This window comes from Thalassophryne amazonica, chromosome 19 (genome assembly GCF_902500255.1).
Source record: "Thalassophryne amazonica chromosome 19, fThaAma1.1, whole genome shotgun sequence".
In the NCBI taxonomy this organism is placed as follows: domain Eukaryota; kingdom Metazoa; phylum Chordata; class Actinopteri; order Batrachoidiformes; family Batrachoididae; genus Thalassophryne; species Thalassophryne amazonica.
This window is the reverse complement of record NC_047121.1, coordinates 69,128,584-69,141,477: the sequence shown is the minus strand read 5'-3', so window position 1 is coordinate 69,141,477 and position 12,894 is coordinate 69,128,584. Positions and strand designations below refer to the sequence as shown.

At 39.8% G+C, this 12,894-nt stretch overlaps 1 protein-coding gene across 2 annotated transcripts in view; it reads left to right on the top strand.

The window, feature by feature from the left end:
- The window catches only part of asap2a (ArfGAP with SH3 domain, ankyrin repeat and PH domain 2a), a 98,305-nt gene that overhangs the window by 44,514 nt on the left and 40,897 nt on the right, over positions 1-12,894 (top strand). For both annotated transcript variants that reach the window (XM_034159366.1, XM_034159365.1), the window contains exons 3-4: positions 4,411-4,556; positions 4,703-4,777. In XM_034159366.1, coding sequence (XP_034015257.1) covers positions 4,411-4,556; positions 4,703-4,777 — 221 coding nt within the window. The remainder of the gene's footprint in view (positions 1-4,410; positions 4,557-4,702; positions 4,778-12,894) is intronic.

Here is a 12,894-nt window from a genome sequence, read left to right as displayed (position 1 = left end):
CCTCAGCACTTTAAAGTAAACTGGAAGAGCATTAATTGCACTGTGTTTCTGATTCTGACACAGGTCAACATGGCCTGTTTCACTGCCAAAGAAAGTAATGATTAATTCCTGGATCTGCATTTGGATCGACATGAAAATGTAATGTTTGTTTATTTTTTTAATTCCAGTTTGTTAAAGATTTGTTTCAAGGATTAATTAACTTTCAAGTCAACCTGCTAACACAGACTGAGGAAAAACAATTTTATATCAGGCCAGTACGTCTGTTAATTTAAAGCTGTAGGTAATTAAAAAAAATTCTGAATATTAAATTCCTGATCATATTGCATCACTACAAATGTATTGCTGACAAAAATTCTCATTAACACTGTATAACGATCGTACACATGGACAAAACTGTTGGTAAGCCTATATTTTATGTACACATTTTAATATATGGTCACAAATAAATGCAATCAAAGCAATTTTGTTTCATCAAAATATATATTTTTTTTTTAAATCTCCAAACTTATTGGCAACAAGAGCAAAACAAAATGCTTTCATGAAGTGAAACATAAAAATCCTGACATAAAATGTATGCTAGACAGTTATCGGCACCCATTGATGAATATACAGTAAATCATCACTTTTACAGCCAGTTTTGTTTTGACAAGTTGGAGGAAGGGTACGAGGGATACAGCTTCTCAATTGTAGTCCTCCAAATCCAATTTTCTGTATCATATTAAATTTTTAAAAATATTTTAATGAAACAAAATTGCTTTGTTTGCATTTATTTCTGACCACATATTAAAATGTGTGCATAAAATTTTGTGGTACCAACAATTTTGTCCACATGTGCAAGTTTCAGATTCAGCGTTTCTGTGTTCTGAGCTTGTGTAGCGCAATAGTGGCATGTTACAATGAGATCTTTTCACATTATTATGATATAGAAACCTGTGATATGCCAATAATCAGCTAGGCTGATCGACCGAGTAATCAGCTTAGCTGATAATTGGTAACATGACGATGATTATCACATTAAAATGTGAAAACTTTCACGTTTAGAAAATGCTGTCAGCTGGGGCGTGTCTTTTTAAGGAGGATGGTGGGTGATCACAGAAGTCTCTCCAGATGTTGAAGTCCACTCTTCCACTATGATGAATGAGAGGTTTCACATTAAGATGTGCTATTGATGTTTTTTCTTTCTCCTGGTGTAGCAGCAACACGCTTTTGTAATTTAGTACTACAGTTGGTAAAGATAAGAATATTCAGTGTTAAGATGGAATTGAGATGTAAATGTTACAACAAAAGAACTCTGCAAAGTCAGTCCAGTGTGTTCCTGTAGGAGCCGCTCAGTGCAGCATGTTTGAGCAACATTTGTAAAGTGCCACTACTTTAAGACCTTGTTTGCAAAGTAAACTGTGTCCTTGTCTGTTTCTTCCTTTGCTGCCATGTTTCTTTCAAAGTAACCCAGCGTGTCACACCGCCCTTTGATGTTTGAACGGTGTTCTGTACTGCCGTGTGCTGTGTTTTAGGTCTTGTTACAACAAATACACAGATCCACACTAAGGAGCCCAAAGGAGTTTTGCGCAGTTTGTCGGCGCTGAATGACGACACTCACAGCGCTCATGTGTCACTTCAAAAACAACAGCAGAGCGCTGCCCTTTTGGCCCAGCAGCCACTACAGCTTTTGTCGCACAGCTGGAGAGCATGTGTAAATGTTGTGTGGTTAAGAGACACATGTCAGTGACTGAGGCCGTGTCCACGTCTGAAGTTTGACACGTCTCTGCTTTGAACCTTGTTCTACACCGGCGGAAAATAGCCACAGTGCTTCTTTTATCGTCTTTTTTTTAGGAGAAGTAGTGTGACCACCTCATGGCCAAAAATGTCTGATAGGAGCCTTTACATCTGTTGATATTTTGTTGATTAAAGTCAGTTTCTCCAATCTGATGTCTACAGTGGGAAACTCTGTTGTGTCCTTTTTAATATGATGGATATCTCTCAGCGGAGACACAAGGTTATCTAGCTACATCTATGAACCAGCGTCTGGCTGCTCCTTGTCTTTTTGTTCGAAAATCTATTCTTGGTGTAACAGCAGGTGGGTTTTTTTGTTGTGTGTGTGTGTGTGTGTGGGGGGGGGGGTTGTCCCCGCATGCATGTCCTCATCTCCTCATTTTCCAACGCTCCTTTCACACCTTCTTGAGTTTGGTTGCTCTTGCATACTCCCTCATCACACCACCCTTCTTTCTCTGTCACTTCCTTCAGTAAGTGTCGTCATGGTAACTGTCTCAGGTGCTCTGCTGTATCTCCATCGCTGTCCCATTGGTTTTAAATATGATCAGCTGTTTGAAGTGGAATCATAGACTGCAGTAAAACTTGTACACGCTCTGAGGAGTCACCCAGTCTCTTTATTGCTATTTCCCCGTTTCGTAACTGAATTTACTGTAGAATCATGTTTGGTGTCGAGACCAACTCCAGAACAAGTCTTATAAAGGTGGCATCATGTGTTCATTTAACAACTGAGAATTTGGCTCTTACACGTGTAGATTTTTCCACATCATAGATTGTAATGTAGTTTGAATATAGAAACCCTGCCTGACATCATCCATAGGTTTTCTATAGAGACCTGGACGAGCCATGTTGAAGCCCTTGCTGGCAGCACTTACTCTGCCTACATCATGGCCAACTCCTAAATGGGTAAAGAGGTGGCACGTGGGTAAGGCCCTTTGTAATGTGGGTGGGACAAATGAATCCCAAACATTCCCCATCTTAGAGTTACCGAACAAGGTGATGCTAACAGGTTAACCTTGGTTTGGGTGTTTATTGTGTAATATTTTTGTGGACTACGCAGTTTCTTGATCGTGATTATTGGGCCTTGGGCAACAATGATCCCTCAGGGTGACATTCCATTATGCTGCCCTCCAAATCAGTCACCATTTGTTTTATTATGCATCTGTGTAGTTAATAATTTTATCTTTACAATTGTGTGAAAAAATTGCCTGGTAATTTTTACCAGAAACAAATGATTCATTTAAATTTACTAGAAACAAATGATTCATTTAAATTTCATTGTTCAAACTCAGGATTCCCCATAATGTCAGTACCCTTATCCTTAAGGTACCTGGATATCCCTTACGGTAGTGAGTTCATGGTACTGTGTTTCAGCCTCTGGCCTACTTGGAGCGCACTGATGCGTAGAACTGCCCCAGTTCATGGTCGAGCGTGGCAGTGGGAAGCTTCTTGAACTCGTCGGGTGAAACACCATGCTGCTAAAAACTCCTTGAACAGTGCGTAACTTTTCTTGATACTTTCAGCGGTACTCTCACTGTCTTTCTTGGATAGAAGAGCATTTATCCCATCAGTATCCACGGACACAAACCTTCTGCTTTCTGCCATGATGTCATCTGCGACACATCACCCCTGCGCATGCGCAAAACATTGTTGCCCCGTTATGACAAAATCGGTCCGCAATCACTCATAATGTTGCCCGAAATGGTATGGTATGATTTGATTTCTCAGGGACAGTGCACAATAATACATTGACCAAAAAAAAAAAAACAGGAAAGATGCATTGTGCCAGGTTATAGCAAAAAATACTAATTTCCACCTGTAGTCCCTGGACAGGTTGATGTCTAACTATAAATAACAGAATTTGTAAATGAAAAGAAAATCCATTTAGCACAAAGACTATTCATACTGTAAACATATACCTCACCCCTCAAGTATACCATTCATAAAAACTTTCAACATTTTATCAATTCAAAGACATATACAAAAGATACCACTTTGTTCACACTCATATATATATATATATATATATATATATATATATATATATAAGTGCAGAATCAGTCAATAATGTGGCTATTGCTAACTTTGGATGATTTATTGTGAAAAGTATTGCAATTATTACACGTGAATCAGCCAATCAGAACAAAGGATTTCAGTCAGATGTATTATAATAAAAATTATGACATTTATTTCCCGAGTAATTGTGGATTAAATAGACGTAATGTCATCACGCTATTGATAGTTGCTAAAAATGCTAACACCGTTAGCATACAAAAATTAAGACGAAAATCTCACTCAAGGGAAATACTGGCGCACAGATGTCTTAGGTGATCCGCTAGGACAATAACAACACAATGAACCCTTTTATTAGAGATATTTGTGATGGTATAGAAATAATTTCCTGCCTTCGATATTACCTCTGCTATAAAACCATACACCAACTTTAGCAGAGGCATATGTCGCGCTTTGTGTTGCTCCTGTTGTTGTTGTTAAGAAGGCTAAAGAATATAATGGATCGTCTGTAAGATGCATTGTTATTAATTGAAACTAAAATTCTACCAATGAAATTCTACCATCCATTATTTATTTTTCTACTTTATAATGATCAGAAAGACATTAGTATAATTCCTGCTTCTTTTCCAGCCCATGTGGAGAATGAGGAGCAGTACACACAGGCCCTGGAGAAGTTTGGTGAAAACTGTGTGTACAGAGATGATCCTGATCTGGGTTCAGCCTTCCTCAAGTTCTCCGTCTTCACAAAGGAGCTTACGGCGCTCTTCAAAAACCTGGTGAGTCTATGGGAGTCTATTGGACACACTGAGTTACTGTGCATCTCAGTGGTGTCTGTCGCCCCTGAGCTTTGCTCTCTGAAGCCTCTAATTCAACCTTTATTCAACTCTTATCAGTTTCTTTCTCTCTTCTCATCTTCCTCCAGTTCCAAAATATGAACAACATCATCACCTTTCCTTTGGACAGCCTGCTAAAAGGAGATCTAAAGGGAGTCAAGGGGGTAAGACTTCAGAAATGCACAATCTTGTGTTTCTCTGCAACTGAACGAAAAGTGTTCTGGGGAAATATGAATTTGATTAGTAGTTGTACAGTTCCGAACAGCCCATAAGGGATACACCTACAGTTGAGTGTTTGTGAGAGATGGGACCATCATTTGTCAGTTCATCATATCCTCAAGTTTTTAGTAGACTATTTACTCCCGTTTGTGCTCTGTTTTTTCGTGCTATAGGGTATGCAGTGCGAGACTGGTATTATTGTAAATGTAAAAAATCAACAATAAAGGTCCTCAATTATTACTTGGCAAGTGTTGTTAATTAAAATCAGCATATAGTAACTACTGCCAGTTTATGGTCATTGACACAAAAGATGTTTTCCTTTATAGTCTTGTTCTACACTACAGTCAAAATTCAAAGGAATAGCATTCAAAATAATTAACTTTTATTTGTTTATATGGTCTAGATTAAATGTGGGAACCTTTGAATGTATTTAAGGGAAGAACCTAATGGAAGAAACGGTGCCTTCTGGCACTTAAATGCAGGTAAACAAAATATTTAAGCCACCTTGACACTTGCACAAATTTGATTCCTGCACTGGCACAGAATCTTGCATGCCAGTGAGTAAATGCACTGTGCGTGGCTACGTGCCAGTGCGCAAAGAAAATTAAAACATTTCTGACAGGCATTAATATCAGTTCACTTGCGTGAACTAGTCATGAACATTACGCAACCTGTTCGAATGCACTGCGTGTCATTGCATGCCAGTATGTGTCATTGCGCAGAGATGTTACATCTATATTAAACATAACTTTACAGATACATTATCTAACTCATGAGAAGTGAAAATGCAACTGTTTTACCAATCTACTATATATATATAGTAAGTAATTACCTTTGAGACATGATTTCAAATGCGTTCTCCACCACACAGCGTGCATTAGACAACCTGCAGCTATAGACAATTTCTCTGTGATTCTGGGAGCAATGAGAGAATGGTTTCATCAGCCAAGTTCTGAGCGCAAATGCGTGAGCGGGTACGAAATGATTATTTTATACAGCGTGGCGTCAAACGGGATGCATTGGCACGATGAATTGCGCGGCAGTGCAGAGATCAAATTTGTGCAAGTGTCAAGGTGCCTTTACAGAATTAAGCAAAGACATCTGGAGCAAATTTTTCTAAAAGCCTGGTCTATTGTATAACAATATCAAAAGGTTGAAATCACACAAATTTGGCATCATTGAGGAAGGAAGCCAATGAAAGTTTGTTCTAAATGTCTGCCAGAATCTATTTATCACAACTAAAGAATTGATAAAAAGAAGAGGAGGCATCAGATGGAAATATGACATCATGAAAGGAATTTAATTTCATTTAATTTATTTCATTTATGTAGTTCCAAATCACAACAAAGTTGCCTCAAGGCACTTCACACACCTAAGGTCTAACCTTACCAGTGGAATCCATTATTCCACTAATCCAAAAGTGCCATTTAAAAAAAAAAAAAGCTTAGTCTCCGTCCATGGTGATCAGCTTAAAAATAAATATATAAATTTGAGCTTATTCATGATGACATTTGACAGCCTTTCAGGAGTGCTCTCTTAAAGGTGGACAATTCTTGCATTTCTATTTGATGATCCATCAGTTTCTTCATTGTGATCTGAGGCTCTGGAGGACCTTTAAAACAGCAGAGATGCCTGTGGTTTCCCTCAAGGTCTGTCAAGCAGGTCTGAGAGGGCAATCTTTTTTTCATTCACGCAAACTGTGGTTTAGCATATTATTTGACAATAATTATGCTGTCAGTAACTACCGTAGGCCCATGGCATGCTGCTTTTGCCTATTTTCTTCTTTCTCTGGCTGTGCTTGCAGTAAAGTTTATGGAATAAATCTGTATGACTGATGTTCAAGCAGAAAGAGAGATTTCCCTTGTTCTGGTGGCTGGAATGAAAACCTGCAGGATGTTGGGCCTCGCCAGCACGTGATTGTCTCACCTCAGTTTGGAGCCAGATAGTCCACCACGAGCTGGAACCTGGCCAGACACACATCCGCTAATAATCCTTGCAGCTCTGCCACGCAATTAACACTGATGCCTTGTCAGTACTGGTCTGTGATCTTTCACTTTGCTGGCATATGATTGGCTGGAGTTTCCACTGAGGTTTGATGTGATTAAACCAAACCTCTAATAAACTGATTATTGACACGCCCACTGTCCTCATCAGTAAATCCACTTGTCTCTTTTCTTGCTCTCAAATACAGTGATTTCCTTCCAGTGTCTGTCTGCTGTTTTTCTATGATCTTTTTTTTTTTCCCGCTTTTTTTTTCCCCTGTCATTTTTGCCCACTCGTCTTCTTTCTGGCATGGCAGCAAGTGACATCTGCGGTGCTTATCTACTTACTGCTCATTAGCCCTTGGATGATTGTCATTATCTCAGTGACATGGAGCTAATGAGCTGCTTGTCACTGTATTTTTGTCTCTCAGAACACATTCATAAATATTCCTGCTGAAACAGGAGAAAAGGGGAAGGCTGTAATTTAATTTTCACGATTATTTTGATGGAATTTTTTCTTTCAACGTGCTTGTGTTAGAGCCTTTGATGACAATGATGGGTTTTTGCAGGACCTGTGAATTGATGAATGAAACCATATAACCAGCCTGTCACTACATTCTTATCACCATCGTAAGTGAACTGATTAGAATTTTTTTCTTTAAACCGGCTTGCATCACAGACCTGTTCATAGTTGTGTGATCATGTAAAATCTGATATTTCTAATTAGGCTACATAGCTTCATATTAGCAACACGGCGCGCTAAACCAACGTGTTAACAGACAGAATGACAACTGGAGCCACACAGTTTAAGTGAAATCTTTAATAAGATTCAGCAACCAACATTTTGACAAACGTTCACATTCAGCAGGTGAATCTCAGCACTTGACAACGATTTGATACACGCATCTGTACACTACCAGCGATACGATACATATAGCAATACTGATGATGTGATACGATTCAACCCTGTTCCTGATTCGATGCGATTTGATATGTATTTGATGGTGATTCAATTCCTCACAATACAATGCGATTTGGTGCGATACGATTGGGGATGGGTATTGAGGGCGCCTAATGGCGACTTCTGCTCCTAATTGGCAATTAGGATGGGTTAAATGCAGTAGACACATTTCATTGTGCAGGGAACATGTTCTTTTGTGCATATGACAATAAAATTCTTTTGAATCCTTTTTGAATTTGAATCCTTTGATAAGATTTGATCTATTGATGCCGTTATCGATCCGATTCTTTATCGGTTCCCATATCAATACCACTTGTGAATTTTCGGTGTACTAAAAGTAGGCTTTACAGGTTTTCTATGACAACATTTTATTGAGTCTTAAAGTAAATAAATATGAAATTGGTCACTGGATCCTTGATCTCTGGACATAAATAAAAATCAATAAAATCTGTACATGGTCACTGGATCCTTGATGTACATGATGGATCATTTATCTCTGGACATAAATAGAAATAAACAAAATCTGTAGTTTTTGTCAACGGCATTTCCTTTCAGATATTAATGACACAAATGTAACTCCATAAACTCTGATCTGAGCTCTTCAGCTGGCTGCGCTGCACATCAGAATGTAATTCATAAAAAATGCAGGACGTCTCATTTTGGGGGAAAAAAAACTCCTGGTTTTGGTTGGTTGTAAATTGTTTGTATTATGACGTGTGGTGTCATTTGATGTAAAACGGCGATTCGCTCTGAAGTTACTAATTCCGAACCGAAATCTGCGCGGCTCTTTGGAGCTGCGCACTTAGTCACATAAAACAGAGGATATTATTATTATTAGTAGTAGTAGTAGTATTTCCTTTACCTGATGGACAACTTCAGTTTATGCATCAGCTGGTGCTCACGCCAGTGGACCTGCTGCCTCAGAAAAACAAGGGGAGCAGAGAAGCAGTGAACATCAGGTCGAAGTCCTGCTTCGTTGCTTCAAGCAGACCCACTGCAGTCTGCAATCAACGCAGAGAAATAATAATTTTCTTGATAAACACCCTCAAAGCAACAGCTGCTCCAGTGTCCCAAACAGTCCGCGTCATTCAGTGTGCCTCGGAAAAAAACGATGCAAGGAGGCAGCGAGCGATGCAACACGATTTCACCCGTCAGTTGATTTGATGTGCTCACATTGTGCACGTTTGTATCTAGATACTGATTCGTATCAATTAATCTCCACATGCCTGGTTTGCATACTTCTTGTCGACACCAGTTGCTGCTTCTCATTGATGCCTCAACTTTAACGGTTTTCTCCAGATTTGATTATTCTGCAGATTGTTTTCATGTCAGATTCAGATCCTTTTGTAGGTGCTACTGTAGTCATAACTGCTATAACTGTTGTAGTATATTGTGCAGACAACAGTTATGTCTCTGTCACACAAGGACGCCCCTGTGTATAATATTTCAGAATGTACTTGGGAAGGACAGGAATTAGAATCTTCACTGAAAGCATCATATTCTGAGAGGATTAGTGGGAAAAAAAAAATCAGCATTTTCCATCACTGTTGTCGTTTATTTATCACTTTAATGTCTCACTTCCATCTGCAGAAGAAATGTGTAAAAGTCTATTGCAGTCATTTAAGGGGGAAAACTGCAGTCAAGTGAGTGAAGTAACTGTCGAGCAGTTGGTGTCATTGAGTAATGGGGATTTCACAATGCCCATTTTTTTTTAAATCTCTTTTTTTTTAATGTAGCACAACCCCACTAACTGCTGATTTCATTAATAATACCATGAAAAAAGCCACAATTTGTCCAACAATATTGGACCTTGCTCTCACAAAACACCTTGGTGATTTGGTGCTATCTTTTATCTATAGAGCAAGATGCATCTGCGCGTGTGTCCTTTATTATTTTGGGGATTAATTTTCATAACGTTTATTTTGAAGTCATCACTGGCACAAGGTGGAACATTCTCACGCGCCAGCTTTGACAAAGATCATCAACAAATATGAGACACTCTCTGCCTTAAACAGATGTCTATCTGTAATGCATTCACAGGGGAGAAATAAATAATACACAAACACTCTGAGAAATACGCAAGCCACAGACGGACACACATACACTTCTTGCTTTATTATCACAAGGTGGAACATTCTCACACGCCACTTTCAACAAAGATCATCAGCAAAGGTCCCACTTTTCTGTAGGCATACATACTTCCTACGGGCACTGCAGTAGTATAAATAAAACTGAATTGACTTGAAAATGATCAGACAGGAGTCTCCATGGACTGTGTTTGCAGAATATATTGTGATCTGTAGTGAGAGTAGAGGGCAGGTTGACCTAGGTGACCCTGGAGAGGTGGAGATACATTCTGAGGTGAAGGGGACTGAAAGTGAAAAGTGAAACAAACAAAATTGTCTTCAATCAATCCCAGGCTTTTGTCCACCTCCACATCTCGAGGCCTTTCCCTCATCTCTTTCATCATCCCCCTTTCTGTGTTCTTACTGCGCTGCTTCACTCCTGTGCCCTCACTGGGGAGTTACAGTAGTGTTCAGAATAATAGTAGTGCTAAGTGACTAAAAAGATTAATCCAGATTTTGAGTATATTTCTTATTGTTGCTGTGTGAAGCTAATTTATTTGCAAGAATCCCCCGCAAAGTCCCTCTGTTAAATAAAAGACGTGCAGAAGAGGTTAAAATTTGCCAAAGAACACATCAACTGGCTGAAAGAGAAATGGAGGAATATTTTGTGGACTGATAAGAGTAAAATTGTTCTTTTTGGGTCCAAGGGCCGCAGACAGTTTGTGAGACGACCCCCAAACTCTGAATTCAAGCCACAGTTCACAGTGAAGACAGTGAAGCATGGTGGTGCAAGCATCATGATATGGGCATGTTTCTCCTACTATGGTGTTGGGCCTATATATCACATACCAGGTATCATGGATCAGTTTGGATATGTCAGAATACTTGAAGAGGTCATGTTGCCTTACGCTGAAGAGGACATGCCCTTGAAATGGGTGTTTCAACAAGACAATGACCCCAAGCACACTACTAAACCAGGAAAATCTTGGTTCCAAACCAACAAAATTAATGCCTCGCAGATGTGAAGAAATCATGAAAAACTGTGGTTATACAACTAAATACTAGTTTAGTGATTCACAGGATTGATAAAAAAGCAGTTTGAACATAATAGTTTTGAGTTTGTAGTGTCAACAGCAGATGCTACTATTATTGTGAACACCCCCTTTTCTACTTTTTTTTTTTACTAATAGCCCAGTTTCATAGCCTTAAGAGTGTGCATATCATGAATGCTTGGTCTTGTTGGATTTGTGAGAATCTACTGAATCTACTGGTACCTTGTTTCCCATGTAACAATAAGAAATATACTCAAAGTCTGGATTAATCTTTTTAGTCACATAGCACTACTATTATTCTGAACACTACTGTGTGTGTGGACTGTGGAGAAGACAAGAAGCAGGAAGGCATCCAGACCTCCTTCACTGGTTGTTCTGACTTCGGAGAAGGAAGAAGAGTGGGATGAAGCAGCGGGTTGTTATGGAAGAAGTGATAAAGATAAAGAGGCTGCATAAGAGTGTGTTAGTGTCACAAACACAAATGGCAGGAAAATGGAAATGGTAGGATGTAGGATGTGTGTGGCTTGTGTTTAAAAATAACCTGCCAGGACTTTAAAATTAAAATTTATCACATTTAATGGTCTTCTCTCGGAGCTTGTTAATATTCTGCCAGTGCTGCCTTAAGGTGCGATTGTGATGATTCAACCCCGAGGGAGGCAGCTGCTAATGGCTCCATGATTGGAGGGCTTCCACCTAGCAACCTGTCACCGGTGTACTCTGCTGAAACCACAACTTCTTCCACCTCAGCTACCGCTATGGCTGTTTGACATCAGAGAGCAATTGGCTTTTCATGCGTAAAAAAGACAAGAAAGTAATTAGTGTGTTTGGGAAGTGAAAACGGAGGAAGGCATGTTTGGTTTGCATCTCTCTGTCTGTCTCTCCGACAGGTCGCCTTTTAGTCAGGATTCAGATGAGTGGCGACCATGTTAGCAAAACAGCCAGGGTGGGGTCCTTAGAAGACTTGGGATTGTTATTGCAGAAGACGCCTGCATACGCACATGCACAGTTAGTGGAAAATGAAAAGTGCTGACCCTGTGAGACTATTCTGCTAACGGCAGATTTACAGAGCCGATCCCCGGCATGATGTCATCCTTGCAACGGACCCTCTCTTCCTCTGTTTATTGATGGGCGTGCAGCTTCTTTCTCTTTCTTTTCTTTCTTTTTTTTTAAAACCTACCATGAGTCATATCCGCTTATCAGCTGCAGTCACAGCGTCTGGGTGTTTGTGGTAAAAATCTACTGTGTTTGCTTAAGTAAAGAGTGCATATATGGGAGGGGTTTGGCCCGAGCAGTGTAAATCCAGCTGCACCGGGCGCTATAGTGGTTCACTGGGCTGTGAATACCCAGACAACTCATGCATGATGAGTGAATTTTAGTTGAGCTCAGATGGCTGCTTACTGATCGCAAGATTGTTTTTCTTGATTAGGTTGCTCTAGTGGTTTGTATGGTCACCTCACGGATTTCTTCAAACTACTCCGGTTTCCTTCCACACTCCAAAAAAATCATGCACGTTAAGCTAACCGGTGGCTGTAAAGTGAAGATAGGCATGACTGTTGGTCTGAAGGTACACCCTGCGCCTGATGATCATTTCCAAGCCATTTTCTGATTGCATGTCTTGCCACAACATTCATTGGAATCTCTTGGGGAGTGCAAAATTCCCTGGAGAACAGTAGACAACTTCATCTGGCAACAACAATCATTCCCTCGCAGAGTCACCTGCGTGTCATTTATTCTCCATTTTCAGTGTTTGGTCTAAACATCAAGTGTGTTTGATTAGATAACAAGCAGAACACCAGTTTGTTTGTGACCAGCGAGAAAGTGCTGCAGAACAAAACTAGACCGAAGCTTCATTGCTGTTGACCTGGTTTCACGTGGTGACGTAAATGGACTGCATTTATATTGCGCTTTTCCATCTTCATGAAATGCTCAACGTGCTTTACAATGATGCTTCACATTCACCCATACACACACACTCACACCGATGTCAGGGTGTTGCCATGC